Source organism: Natrix helvetica, assembly GCF_964273705.1.
Source record: "Natrix helvetica genome assembly, chromosome: 1".
Taxonomy (NCBI): Eukaryota; Metazoa; Chordata; class Lepidosauria; order Squamata; family Natricidae; genus Natrix; species Natrix helvetica.
This window is the reverse complement of record NC_138548.1, coordinates 172,862,195-172,877,727: the sequence shown is the minus strand read 5'-3', so window position 1 is coordinate 172,877,727 and position 15,533 is coordinate 172,862,195. Positions and strand designations below refer to the sequence as shown.

Genomic DNA, 15,533 nt, shown 5'->3' with positions numbered 1-15,533 from the left:
AGAGCTTGAAATAAGCAATTGTAAAGAAGTCCTTAATACATTCTTTTTAAGAACTCTAGTGTTTCCAGGAATGTCTGTAAAATGATTTTTAGATGAAAAAAATTATTCAGTTGGAAAATCAGTTGCAGCAGCTTGCACATCATACATCAAAGCAGCATGAAGTGCAGTGAGGGGGCAGCATTAAATCATCCCTACTAAGGATCATTGAGACCCAAGTTTTTTGACCCTGCAGTGACTGGGATATTGCAATAAGAACTTCTCCGTGTGTAGGCTATACTTCAACTTGCCCTTGCTGGAGAATATACCATAAGGAGAAACGATGAGCTGGACACAACAGAAAAAAGAGTTCCTTCAAGCGACTTTTTTTCCACAAGAAGTCACACATTAAGAAAGCAATATGCAGCTCCCGAACTTCTCTAATTCAATCTTGATTCAAGGATTAAGAATTTAGAGACTGGTTTTCCATTGGATAAATGATACTATAATATCAAATATCTATATCTATATCTATTATCTATCTATCTATCTATCTATCTATCTATCTATCTATCTATCTATCTATCATCTATCTATCTATCTATCTATCATCTATCTATCTATCTATCTATCATCTATCTATCTATCTATCTATCTATCTATCTATCTATCATCTATCTATCTATCTATCATCTATCTATCTATCTATCTATCTATCTATCTATCTATCTATCATCTATCTATCTATCTATCTATCTATCATCTATCTATCTACCTATCATCATCTATCTATCTATCTATCTATCTATCTATCTATCTATCTATCTATCTATCTATCATCTATCTATCTATCTATCTTATCTATCTATCTATCATCTATCTATCTATCATCTATCTATCTATCTATCTATCTATCTATCATCTATCTATCTATCTATCTATCATCTATCTATCATCTATCTATCATCTGTCTAGATGAAATTGGTTTGAACAATTTAAAATTCAAAATGTATTACTTGAAAGGCTGAAGAACAGATTGAAGACAAAGGTTTGCTTTCTGATTTGGTTTTTCTACTGTTTAGAGCCTATTGCATACTACCTGCATATATTCCATGTATTACTTTCAAGTATATCCTGGTGTATTTGGATGTTATTTGGCCCAGATTCTAATTTATATTTCTACCAGCTAAATTTTACTAGATTCTTAAGTCATTGAATTTAATTTAATTATTCAGAGACACGCTGTTCTACTCTATTCATACCTGAGACATAGCTAAACTAAAGAGAAAAGTCTGCTGAAGATGTGAACTGTTTTGAACAAATCACATTTTATTAATCTTTCATCAATATTGACATTTTGAATTATTCATTGAAAAGCAGCCAGACAATTTCATTTCCAGTTAGAGTCTTAAAAGATTTAAATAGTGTAAATGTTCTATCAAGATGATAGAGATGGAGTCAGAGACACAGACAAGACCAGTCAGAGAGACAGGCAGCCAGACAGGTGAGCAAGGAGGCAGATAAGATCCCCTATGGCTCTCGACAAAGAAAATAAGTTGTTCAATCAGCAAAGTCTAGGGCTCAGAGAAAAAGGGAGACAACTAAAGAATGACCATTGTCTTACCTGAAGGGTCCTTTTCAGGGCGCTGCAACGGAGAGTCCAAAGAAGGGTTAAACACAGCCAATCTGCCCAGAACTGAATTGAAAACTTTAAGCCACGCCTCTGGTGCCGACTCTCCTCAGATTTATTCAATGAAGACGTGGAACAGTTGCGCGCTGAAACTTCAACTGGAAGTCTAATATGGAACAAGTCAAAAATAGTCCAACAACAATAACAGAAACAACAAACAACACTGTGACTTCACAAACACCAGCGGAGAATAGACCCCAGGGCGGGGTGGACTCTCCGTTGCAGCGCCCTGAAAAGGACCCTTCAGGTAAGACAATGGTCATTTTCCAGGGCGCTGCTCTGGAGAGTCCAAAGAAGGGACATGCCCAAGCTAACTGTCACTAGGGCGGGAAGGCTCAGCCATCAGGGTCGCTCCGCTGGTATGGATGCCCTGAAGAACACGCCTCCCAAAGGCCCCTTCCGCCGATGCAAAACTGTCCAGTTTGTAATTTCGGACAAATGGAGACAGAGAAGTCCAGGTGGCCGCCTTGCAGATCTCTTCAATCGGTGCCTGTGTAGACCAGGCAGCTGTGGTGGCGGCGCTTCTAGTCGAATGTGCTATGATATTGCGAGGCACAGGAACGGACTGTAAAACGTGGGCAAGCGCAATGCAGGCTCGCAGCCATCCGCCGATGGTAGATGAAGAGACCTTCTTGCCTTGAGAAGCTGGTTGAAAGGAGACGAATAGAGATTCGGATTTCCGAAAACTGGCCGTGCGCTTGATGTATCTGCGAATAGTCCTGCGCACATCCAGCATGTGCCAGCGCTTTTCCCTCGGGTGCCGAGGATGCGGGCAAAAATCCGGAAGGACCACCTCCTGCGCCCGATGAAACCAGGAATTGACCTTCGGAATGAAGGAAGGGTCCAGCCTCAGGATTACTCTGTCGTTACGAATGAGACACAAGTCCTCTCTGACTGACAAGGCAGCCAGTTCCGATATGCGACGAGCAGACGTGATAGCGACCAGAAAAACCGTCTTGAATGTGAGGTGTCTGAGACTGGCCGTCTTAATGGGCTCAAACGGGGGCCCGATGAGGGACCGCAACACTACATTGAGATCCCAAGATGGGTATCTGTGGACCACTGGGGGTCTCAGGTTGGTCGCTCCCCTGAGGAAACTGCGGATGGTCGGATTCCGGCCAAGAGATGCGTAGCCCTCAACTGAGAGGATGGTTGACAGGGCTGCCGCCTGGCGCCTCAGGGTGTTAGGTGCCAGGCCCTTGTCCAAACCTTCCTGCAGGAAGTCCAGGATGACAGGAACCGAAGCAAGGGGCGCAGACGTACCATGAGCCGTGCACCAGCTGGCGAAGGATTTCCAAGTGGCGTCGTAGATGCGCGTCGTGGACTGCCGTCGTGACGCTTGGATGGTGCCAATCACCTTGTCTGACAACTTGCCTCTGCTTAGGAGATCACTCTCAAGTGCCAGACGGTCAGCTGCAGCCACTGGGGTTCTGGATGTTGAAGGGCCCCCTGGCTGAGAGAGATGTCCTGTGGAGGAATCCGCCACCGTGGTGTGATCGAAAGACTCACCAAGTCTGCAAACCAGGTTCTCCTGGGCCAGTACGGTGCTACCAGCAGCACCTCCGCCTCCTCTGCTAGGATCTTCCTGATGACTCTGGGAAGAAGAGGTAGCGGGGGAAAAGCGTAAAGCAGACCTTTCGGCCACGGGCCGTGCAGCGCATTGACTCCTTCCGCCCTCGGGTCGTGGAACCTTGTGAAGAACCGCAGAAGATGCGCGTTGGCCGCGGTGGCGAACAGGTCGACCAGCGGGAGGCTGAACCTCTGGGACAGTTGCTGGAACAGCAGCGGATGTAGACGCCACTCCGAGTGGTCGACTGTGGATCTGCTCAGCCAGTCCGCCTGGGTGTTGCTCGTGCCCGAGATGTGCTCCGCCTGAAGAGAAAGGAGATACCTCTCCGCCCATCGACCCAAGAGCTCCGCCTCCTTCATCAGGGATCTGGAGCGCGTTCCCCCGTCGATTGATGTGCGCCTTGGTGGCGACATTGTCTGTCATGATGCGCACGTGGTGGCCCTGAACGGTGCTCTGGAAGCGCTTCAGCGCAAGCCTGACTGCCCTCAGCTCCAGCCAGTTGATGCTGTGAGCGGCTTCGGAAGGGGACCACCTGCCCTGTGCGAGCTGGTTGTGGCAGTGGGCCCCCCAACCGAACAGGCTGGCATCCGTTGTGATGGTGAGCCTGACTGGCTCCTTGAATGGCGACCCCTTTAACAGGGCCGGAGACAACCACCACTTTAGAGAGCGACGTACCTCTGCTGGAACTGGAATCAGTCTTGTTGAGCTGCTTTCGTTTGTTCTTTGATATGGAAGCAGGAGCCACTGTAGGGGACGGGAGTGAAGTCTCGCCCAAGGCACGATTGACAGGCACGAGATCATCTTGCCGAGGAGCTGTGAGAGCTGAACCACCTTGACTAGACGTGACTGCTGCACCTGAACGACCATCTCCCGAAGGCTGGCCACCCTTTCCGGGGACAGGGATACCATGCACGAGGTGGTGTCGATGACGGCCCCTAGATGCTTCAGTCTGGTCGTGGGAACGAGATGACTTTTTTCCAGGTTGATGGTGAACCCGTGGTCCCGGAGCGCCTGCATGGTGTGTTCTAGGTCGCTGACAGCTTGTTGATGCGATGATGACAGAATGAGAACATCGTCTAGGTAACAGTGGAGTCTGACCGGACGTGACCGTAGAAAAGCCGCCACGGCTGCGAGAACCTTTGTGAATGTCCTGGGCGCCGATGACAGGCCGAATGGCATTGCCCGGTACTGGTAATGGAGGCCCGCGTAAGAGAACCTCAGGAACTTGCAGTGGGCTTTGCGGATAGGGATGTGGAGGTAGGCCTCTTTGAGGTCTATGGACGTTAGTATATCGCCTGGCCTGATGCACCCCAAGATGGACTGGAGGGACTGCATCTTGAACCTGCGATATGTCACGTGGTGATTGAACCTCTTTAGATCTAATATCCCCCTCCACCCTCCTGAGTTTTTGGGGACCAGAAACAGGATGGAGTAAAACCCTCTTCCTTCCTGGCCTGCTGGGACAGGTTCTATGGCCCTGATCTCCTTGAGGTGCCTTATCTCCTGTTCCATGAGGGATCTTTGACTAACCCTGAGGGAACTGGACACCGGATGAAGTGGCGGGGAGGGGGGGACCAGAATTCTAAAGTGAGACCCATGCGGACCGTTTGAAGAACCCACTGGTCCGACATGGTCTGCTCCCATTTGGCGTGGAACAACTGCAACCGCCCTTCTATGGGAGCTGACCTGTGATGGTCATTTATACCTCCTAAAGGGTCGGGAGCCGGAGCCCCCCCGAAATGGCCGCTTGGAGAAGGGCTGCTGGCGACCTCTGTCTCGAAAGGACTGACGGTCCTGAGACCGCTCACCCTGCTGGGGATATGCCCGATGATAGGGGGCGGAGCTGATGGAGGACTCATTGTTCCGAAAGGCCTGCCTCCTGTAAGAGCCAGGACCTTTACGATCAGGCTTTTTGGTGACTGATGGCATCACTTTCTTTTTGTCCTTGTTTTCCACAAGGACTGGATCAAGGACCTCACCAAACAGTTTGTCCCCTTTAAAGGGGGCAGTAACAAGCTTCCATTTGGAGCGCATATCCACATTCCAGTGCCTAAGCCACAGGAGGCGTCTGGAAGTAACATTAGACGCTAGGGCACGCGAGGCAAACTTAGCAGCATTCAGAGTGGCATCAGCAGTGTACTCTGTGGCTGCCATGATTTTATTGATATCCTGCCTGACTTTAACGTCCTTGGCAGGTATCTTCCTCAACAACTGCCTCAGCCACAGGAGAGCCGCCCTGGAGAAAAAGGAGGCTGAAGCGGAGGACTTAATGGCCCATGCAGCTGCCTGATGGGTCTTGTGACAAGCAGTTTCGGTTCTCTTGTCCTCAGCCTTGAGCCCCTCCAACAGGTCAGGAGGGAGCACAGAAGAGGAGGTAAGAGCCGCTACAGGGGGATCGATAGGAGGGAGCTTGAGCAGCTCCTCCAGGCTGGCATCCACCGTATATAGCTTCTTGTCATGGCTGCTGGGGGTAGCCATGGTAGCTGGCTGCGCCCACTGTCTTTGAACTAAATTGAGGAACATCTTGGGTACAGGAACTATTTCCTGGACCGAAATGGGTTCCTCAAAGAGATCCCCAGATAGATCATCAGGGTCTACAACCACCTGAGCTGGGGGGGTGGACCTCATGTGAGTTGAGATCTTAGCCTTATCTAAAATGGTTTTGAAATTATCCAAATTAAATAAGCCTGAAAAGGCCGGCTTTTTGGCGGGGCTTGCCTCATCCCCAGAGAATTCAGCTTCCTGCCTAGGAAGAAATTCCTCTTCTTCCTCCCAGTCTGACTCATCGGAGGCCACTGAAGAATGCAGGGACGGAGGTGGAAGGCTAGGAGTCATCTCTCTGGAATCCTCCTGGGGTTGCAAATGGTGGGTCTTGCGAGTGCGCTTGCCACCTTTTCGCATGCCTGCCTCAATGCCCTGGGAAATGGCCCTGTTAATTATTTCCTGCATTTCAGTGGATAGGTTAGGCCCTTGGTCCTCAATGGGGCGAACACTTTGAGTGGGCCCGGGGATCGGCTGTTGAGGGGCTAAGGGCCCCATTGGAGCTGGTCCCTCATCCATATCAGAGGGACAGGCAAAGAGATCAGCCTGATCAGCCATGGAATGGCCTGGAGAAGTTGCCATGGCCAAGGAATCCCCTTCCTCTTCACTATCAGAAATGGGGCCTCCCTGGGCTGGAGGAATTTCCCTGGAGGGCTCCCCAGGAGACACCGAAATGGAAGATTGGGCCTGCTGTTGGGCTTTGGAAACCTGTTTTTCTAAGGCCTTCTGTCGCCTTAATGCATCTTTGTCTAGGCCTGAGCCCTGCTTGGGGCCATGCCTGGAGTAAGGCTTACTCCCTCTAATGGCCTCCCTGGCAGCTTTCCCGGCCTGTCTTACAGGGGCTCTGGAAGAGACACCCTCAGAAGTCTCAGGGACCTGATCTGCCATGGTAACAATCACTGGTTGGGGCAGTAGGGGGATGGGAAACCACCACTCACCACCTCCAAAAAGCCCACCGCAGCACGATGCTCCTGAGGAGACAGAGAAACTGCAAGGCCTGAAGTAGCTTGGAATTTCTTAGGCGCGAACAGAATTCGCTCCCAGCGCCTGCAGGAGAGTAAAGGAGGCGACCCAGCAGGCCACGATCCCACGCCGCTATCACTTGCTTGGATTGGGGCCCAGGTCGCCGGTCACACCGGGCAAGTCTGACTCCACGCGGCTCCTGCAAAGAGCCAGGCACCAGGCAGCTGCGGCAAAAAACTTTAAAAAGTAAAGCCGGAAGATTGCGCAATCCAAAATGGCGGCCGGAACTCACCGGAGCTTTTGCGCGCCAAATTTAAAGAGGGAAGAAGCCAAAATGGCTGCCCTGGAAGCCCACGCAGCAATTTGACTTGCTAGAAGCACAAATTGCAACGGAGGGCTTCCAGTGGGAATCGGCCCCCAGTAGGGGTGCCCCAACAGCGCTGGCGTCGGCACTCTGACCCACGCGCTTCCCCCAACAGCTGCCTGTGGCTTCTAGGAGCCAGAGCAAAGCCCCGGACTCCAGGAGAGCCGAAAGGGTGAGAAAAACCCAATTAAAAAGGGAAAAAAACAAACTTAAATTTAAACTCACCAGCCTGCTCTAAAAATCCTTAAATATACTGTTTTAAAAAATTATTCTTCCTCTGGAGAGTCCAAGGAATCAATCTTAGAACTGGAGAAATCTTAAAGCGCGTCTACTGGGCTAGCTGAATTGAAAAAATCTGAGGAGAGTCGGCACCAGAGGCGTGGCTTAAAGTTTTCAATTCAGTTCTGGGCAGATTGGCTGTGTTTAACCCTTCTTTGGACTCTCCAGAGCAGCGCCCTGGAAAAGCAACTGTACTATCAACTTGCTCAGCAAGTAGCCCTTGTTTTTTTATCTTCCTTTTATCCATAGCCCGTACTCTGACTAACTAGGGCAATAAATTGATTCCAGCATTTGCTTCATAGAATATTCATAAACATCTGGTCCTTCTTCTAAAATATTGACAAGGGACTGTTTACAAAGCAGTTAGCACAAAGATTTTACCAAAGTTTGTACATCTTCCTCTGGAACACTTAGATCTCTCCGGTGGATTTGATGATTGCGGATATCTTCTCCACTAAGCGTTTCGTTCCTTTCATCTTGCTGAGAAGTTGATACCTATATAATCAAGATTGATTACTAGCACATTTCCTGAACAAACTCCCAATGCTGCTAATCCACATTTATTTGTGGATATAACTATGTGTAATCCACTGGAACATGCTGTGTGCCTTGTTCTCCTACCCACGTACAACGTCAAAGACTCAATGTCAATGAGGAAGCCAGAAGAAACACTGGGATGAATAAAATCAATGCATACGGTGGTGCAGTGGTTAGAGTGCAGTACTGCAGGCTACTTCTGCTGACTGCCGGCTGCCTGCAATTTGGCAGATTGAATCTCACCAGGCTCAAGGTTGACTCAGCCTTCCATCCTTCCAAGGTGGGTAAAATAAGGACCCAGATTGTTTAGGGCTATAATATTGATTCTACAAACTGCTTAGACAATTAAGGCTAACCTAAACCAAGATATGGAAAAATGGAGAGGGAACATGAAATATACTTACAATGGGAAACTATTGAGATTTAAAGACAGAATCACAAAGTGGGGGCGTGTAAGGATGCATAATTATATAAATATGATGATGAGAATAGCTGGGAATTGTAACCAGGTCTACATCTCGGCCAAAATTAGCCTGGGTGTGGGTGGGTTTAAAAGCACAATGACTATACATGTATAGCTTTTTTTTCTCTTTTAAAAAAGGAAGGAGGAAGATATATGTTAAAATTAAATATGTATATTGAAAAGGAATTATAAATACTATCAACATAAAATGGAGCTCACTCAGAAGCTGAAATACACCAAGGAAATGAGATGAAGAGTGTGAAGTAGAGGAGAGAGGTAAGGGAGGAACAGGGGGATAGGAGAGAGGGCAGGGGGGGAAGAGGAGGCGAGGAAGGAGGAGTGGAAAGGGGAGAGAGGAGGATGAGAAAGGAAGGGGAATTAGAGAAAAAAAGGGTGATAGAGGGAAGAAAGGAGGTAAGGAGGAGGGGGAGAGAGAGAGAAGAAAGTGATGAATAAGGTACAAATATGGTGTCTGGAGAGCAGAAGAGCCAATAATTGTTTTTGGGAGTTGATGGTAAGATGAATTGATGTAAACATTTAATAATACAATACAATGTTGGCTATGTAATAGCATACATGTGGTTATATGTTATGAAAATGAAAAAATAAAATATATACATACATACATACATACATACATACATACATACATACATACATATCAACTTAGTACAGGTCGCGCTACTATCTCATTAAAATTGTTTTTTTTCCTCTGTTGATGCCAAACATGCTTTATTGGTACAATTATTGACAGTCCTTATAGTTTAACACATAGACAGCTCAACAGCTTGGTATTTAGATAATCTAAACAGGCTTTCCTTTTACCTTAATTTTTAGTGGGTTAATCTCCATATCAGATGTACAGTTCATGGGTCCTTCAATTTCATATTTGATAATATATAAAAGGGTATTATTGTTGTATTTATATGGCCACTGAAGATTGAGCATCAGCTTGCTGAAGGTACTTGGACCGTTGTTTCTGAGCTAACAAAGAAGTAGAAAATGAATCAGTTTAATAGGAACTACTTTCAATGAACCAGTCAGCTTCCAAAGCAGACTTGCACAGATTGTGACCCAGTTAGTAAAAAGCAACCAGTCTCTGCATATAACTCCATGAAATATTTCAATTTACTACTTAAAGCCGGTCAACAATAAGCAAATCTCAAGACTTTTCTATGCTGCTTAGAAGTGCATAAACTGGCTATAAATGAAGCTATCTTAAGAAACCATTTCAGGATTTCAACCCCTTCCTCCTCGTATACCAGGGTAATTGCCAGGCAAAATAAGCAAGGTTCTGATTGGCAGATTCCCTTGCTTTTCATCTCTCCCACCCATACCATGAAAGCAGGCACCAAACATAATCTTTCAGAACATGTGGTTTCGATTAACCTTTTTCATGAACCCATCTCTGCTGATTCCCTCACGTACTTGACAATTTGATGCACCTAACAGTGGACTGGCAAAAGAAATATCAATATTTTATTATGTGTACAATTTGTGGGAGAACTCTTGTGGATTTCATTTAGTTAAAAACATTTAAAAGGTATATGTTTCACTTCCTTATCAGGGAACTTTAAAAAAAAAGCTTTGCCTTTTAGTATTTCACCAATGAACTTGTTAAAAAAATACTCCAAAATTTCATATTCTGCCCATCTCTTTCCCTGTTTTTGGTTCTTTTTCTAACCATTTAATCACATCATGACAGGTGGCTGAATGGGGCAGAAGTAACAGAGAGAAATGGTCAAAAAAAAAATAGCTTGATGGTCCAGTGGGAAATGAAGGGAAAAACAATCAATCAGAGAGAGAGAGAGAGGAGTTTTCAGAAAGAAGCTGACAGTTTGATGCTTGGGACAAAATAATTGTGCAATTGTGTTCTTGATACAAAGCAGAGAAACCACACAGACAAAGAATTATTTCCCTTCTATGAAATGAAATACAGGAGAACTGGATTGCACTATTTTTGCCAGTGCAAATTAATTAGCCCCAATCATGGTGTTGCTATGGAGTTGTCTGGCTTTAGTAATCTGACAAATAAATAATCAATTTGTAGTATAAAACAATAAGTGAAGGTTGCACCCTAGTAGACTGCTTATGGATAGAAGATGACATGGCACATTCCTTCCCACGAAGAAATTATAAGTGCCACATATACATGGTTGATCATGCAGATCAACCCATAGAATATGACAATGTATGGATTGCATTTTGCTTAATAGGACCAAAATATTCCTGGGATAGAGAAGGTCAGAAAGACGACCTTGATAATGGTAAACACAGTTACAGAAGGCTGCAATATTCCACATATGTATCGAATTGTCCATGCAAGTTGGGGCATGCTGGGGTTAAAATCCAGTACTTCCAGAGGGAAAAAAGTTAAAGACAGCAGTAGTAAAGGAGTGCCTGAAGAAGGTGCTTGGTTTTTCCTTTGGAAATCAGTAGACTACCCACAGCTTACTGGTACAGGAAGAGATAAAAGTGTGAAAAAAAAAACTTTCTCTATCTTCAGATCTATGATTATTATTTACCATTCTGAGCGTCAACATACCTCATAGATGTGTTGAACTAAAGGCCCTATGTCATCCTCTGTTTCTGGATTTCCTTTTGGTTGCCAGTTGGGAATTGGGAGGAAAATATGATCAGGAGAAGAGACCCTAAATTAGGTGAGAAACAAAACAGTGATGAATGGACACGGTACATGGAGCAGAATCCTCAAATCAAGACAGAGGCTGTGAAGGGATCAGGACTCACCCTCTGATTTCTACAGCAGCTGAAATGGCCAGGTCCACCTGATATGAGCTCACTGGGCTTAGGTTGTTAAACAAATTGGAGCTGTAAAATAATGCAGTTACATGGTAATATTCAAGCTATGGTAGGCTTCAGATTCAGAACTTTGGCTATACTATATATATAATACTATTCAGGAGTGATGTTTTCCTGTCCCTTTCTTTTCCCCCCAGTCTTTTAAAATGTGCATAAGTGTTCCCTCCTGCTGCTCTGCAGAACATCAGAAAGGACGTTCATAAATGGAATACTCTCCTCAGAGAAAATAGTTTGAATAATCCAGGTTCCTAGATGCCCACTAAAGATGACAAAATTGCTCTTGTCATCATAGTTGCATTTGTAAGGTCATTTATTGGAGTCTTTTGTATAAACATTCACACGTTTAGACAGGTCTTGAAGAAATCTAAAATAAGAATCTAATTCATTATCTAAACTCATTTCTTCCTCTTCCTGTTCCTCTAGTTCCATGCATGCAAACCAATATATTACTTTTAAAGCATACACAAGCACGTGCGTTGAAAATTAAACCTTTATGGTTAAAAATAATATTATTATTACCCATGCAGGCCAAACCTATGTTGCCAAAATTAGATGTTTCTAAATGTATATTTATGGTACAATATCTATAAATCTTCTTAGTTTGATGTAGAACTATATAAAAGTTAGAGTCTCTAAACAACTGTATGTTGTCTATGCAGCATACAACAAAGCTGAAAAGCACATTTTAGTTACCTTGTGAAGTGCAAGGAAGGAATGGACAAAATGAATCTCCAGTATACTTGTACTTCGAATTGGGTTTGGAAGTTATTGGTAATCATAATGTAGGTTTTACTTCACCATGACAGACTTGTCCCAACAATAGCCTAGTTCAGTGATGGCTAACCTTTTTCTAAAGGTGTGCCAAAACTGTGTGTACACGCGCTATCATGCGTGCGTGCCCATCTCCCCTGCGCATTCACAAGCAACACCCTCCCACTGCACATGCACATGTGGCACCCAAGAGCGTGCGCATGCGGGGGAATTTTCACCCTCCCCAGGCTCCGGAGGCTTTCCTGAAGCTCATTACCGGCAGAGAGAGGGAAAAAATGAAATGTGGAATGTTTGTGGGGATGGAAAGTAGAAGAGAGAAAATGAAAATGAGATAATGCTTGAAAATATGGATCCTTCATGATGAAGGAGACTGTAATGAAGGTTAGGAAAGAGTGAAGTCAACATTAACTCCAAATAATTACTTTTGTTCAGCTCATGAGCCATTTATGACTAGCTAGACCCTGGCAATGATTGCTCACACCTAAATCAACAATGATTGGACTACCGCAGTATACTCATTGTGGGAAGCTCACAGGCTGTTAGAATACAGTAGCTAGGCCTGTGATTGCGAACCTATGGCACAGGTGGCACATGGAGCCATATTTGCCAGCTCAGCAGCCCTTAGCTCCGGAGTGCATGTATGTGCCAGCCAGCTGATTTTCGGTCTTCGGGAGAGCCAGGGGAGGATGGTTTTGCCCTCCCCAGGCTTCAGAAAAGCCTCTGGAGCCTAGAGAGGCTTTCCTGAAGCCTGGGGAGGACAAAAAATGGCCCAACGTTTATTCCTGAACTTCCGGTTAGGCCCTTGGGCCATTTTTCGCTCTCCCCAGGCTCCTGAGGCTTTCCTAAAGCCTGGGGAGGGCGAAAAATGGCCCAAATAGGCAAACCAGAAATTTGTTCCTGAACTTTTGGTTGGCCCGTTGGGCCTGTTTTTCATCCTCCACAGGCTCTGGAGGCTTTCCTGAAGCCTGGGGAGGGAGAAAAACGGCTCAATGGCTGAACTTGTTGGGCCTGTTTTTTGCCCTCTCTATGTTGACTTCACTCTTTCCTAACCTTCATTACAGTCTCCTTTATCATGAAGGATCCATATTTTCAAGCATTATCTCATTTTCATTTTCTCTCTTCTACTTTCCATCCCCACAAACATTCCACATTTCATTATAATGTAATGAGCTATTAACCCTAAATTAAAAACATGCACTAAAATTCCTACCACTAATACTGTACTATTCTACTCTAGAGGCCATCTTAAAAAAATTTTTAGAACAAAGTCAACAACCAAGTCTTTAAATACAAAGACCACCAAAACAATAAAATAAAAGGACACCCTGAATAATTCCAATTCTGAGACTAATGACCCAAAAGGCTAGAAATGAAACTTAATGAGATGACATTTAAATTATATTTAAGACTAAAATACTATGCTCCTATATTTTAATCTCTTACCACAGGGCTATCCATATTTTAAAATGTTAAAAAGAACAATAATTAGTAATCGATCATCATGTTTAATAATAACAAAACACATGCGGTAAGTGTTCTTACCTACGGATCTGTAGATCAAACTTGACAGAAGTATCCATTTCAGATTGTTGATGAACACTAAAATGAAGACCAGCTGAGAGCTTTAACACAAGAGAAAATATACAGGTTTTAATAGGCAACATCCAAAAAGAGGCTGAAGCTTGGATACTAGCTCTGAATCAAAGTGTGACGTCGTCTCTCTATCCCAGGAGTGTCAAACTTACATCATCACGATGGCGTCACATGTTGTATCAGGACTTTCCTCCTGCTTCATTAAACCGGGCGTGGCCAGAGTGTGACGCATCCAGCCCATGAGCCGGGAGTTTGACAGCTCTGCTCCATCACATTCTAACAAGCCCCATTCTATAGATGGCTTCCCCTTCTTTTATCCAAAGAGAGCAAACAAAGAGTTGAATTCATTCTTACCTTTGTTCCTGCTTTCATAGGATTTCCAAGATCACAGACAACCAACCGAGTTTGATTCTCAGTCTTAAATGCACATGAAAGTCTTGCGAAAGCCTGCAATGAATGCAAATATTTTTCCCCAAAATTAAATAGCCAAGGTACAATAGTTCATTTGGTATACCAGGTAAAGTGCTGATATACATCATAAAATAATCATGATACATAAAATAATAAATGAATTGGCTTAATTTACTGGTCATCAGATGCAACAGGAAAAAAATATGCACCTGCATTTTCTCCTGAAAGAGTGAATTAAGTCCATAGTCTAAATTATTCACTAATGCTTACATTTTTTCAAACAACTTTTAATTATAATTACATTATTAGGCATATGATTTTATAAATATATGCCATGTCATAAATTTGGATATAAGAGACATCAGAAGTAACAGATTCCTCGTTCCCTAAACATCCCACAATATATTTAGGTTTTGTTGTATTATATTCTGTTTGTGGTCAACCATACCTCTAATATAAAAAACTACAGAAATTCCAATATGTTACATTTTCCTTGGTTGACAATGTAAAACTAAACAAAACTAAACAAAACCCAGTAATAGCTTTTCAATGGCAGAAAAGCAACAGAAAAGCTGAAATAAATACATTTTTGTTAAGAAGCCATTACAGAACAATTCCAGCAACTGTGGTGTAGCAAACGAGAGACTAATGTTTAGGGAAACCAAGTTTAAAAAAACGTATCTTTCTTCTGCCCGAACAATGTGATGGGCTGCATGATCCTCTCTTTGGGGAAGGAAACCTGATTTCCATTTGTATTTGAGTTATGGATTGATCTGTTATCAGCTCTCACACAAGATACAAAAGAATAGCTGGATCGGAAACTGATACCAAGACTTTCTGCACTGAAAGCATAAACTGAAGCTTTGAGCTACTACTCCAATGAGTAGCAATAATAAGATCATTCACGTAGACTCACAAGACTTACCTCATTGTTGCGAACTATACCAATGAAGTCTGCTTGTGGTGGGATGGTTACAATGAGTTCAGCTTCATAGGCTCCCTCACCTAAGTTCTGGGTGTTGACAATCAGGGTTAATGGATTGTCGTCTCCAATGTAGATTTGCTTCTGGTCACTGCAAAAGACCAAGACAAAATAAAAGTGATTCCTCTTGATCAAATATTTTTCCAAATAAGTAAGACCTGTAGTCCAATGTCAGGTTGAGAAACTGCTGTTTCTACCTCCATAGATATGATCTTTTGAGACCTTCAGTGGTGCATCCATCACCATGGTAATTAAGTCCGTCCATCTTCTTCGGGTTGTCCTCTTTCTTTCCACTTTTCCCAGCTTTTAGAGAGACACATTGTGTCTTTGCATAATGTATCTGAAGTAGGATAATTTGTACCTTGTCATGTGTGCTTTGAGTGAGAACTATGGATTGATTTGTTCAATGATTCATTTGTTCGTTTTCTTGGCTGTCCACAGTATTCCCAATCTTCTCAAACACCAAAGTTCAAAGATGTCAATGTTTATTTGGTCTGACTTCTTCAAGTCCAAGTTCTTCACTTCTGTCCAGTCTCACAAGGAATACAATTGCCTGCACGGTTTTAATCTTTT

General features: G+C 44.1%; 1 protein-coding gene across 1 annotated transcript in view; it reads right to left on the bottom strand.

Annotated features, from left to right (window-relative positions):
* The window catches only part of ITGAV (integrin subunit alpha V), an 82,158-nt gene that overhangs the window by 3,900 nt on the left and 62,725 nt on the right, over positions 1-15,533 (bottom strand). Inside the window, exons 20-26 of the mRNA XM_081942934.1 lie at positions 14,904-15,051; positions 13,922-14,014; positions 13,517-13,596; positions 11,132-11,212; positions 10,929-11,034; positions 9,209-9,367; positions 7,765-7,878 (exon numbers count right to left, since the gene is read on the bottom strand). Of these exons, the coding sequence (XP_081799060.1) occupies positions 7,765-7,878; positions 9,209-9,367; positions 10,929-11,034; positions 11,132-11,212; positions 13,517-13,596; positions 13,922-14,014; positions 14,904-15,051 (781 nt within the window). The remainder of the gene's footprint in view (positions 1-7,764; positions 7,879-9,208; positions 9,368-10,928; positions 11,035-11,131; positions 11,213-13,516; positions 13,597-13,921; positions 14,015-14,903; positions 15,052-15,533) is intronic.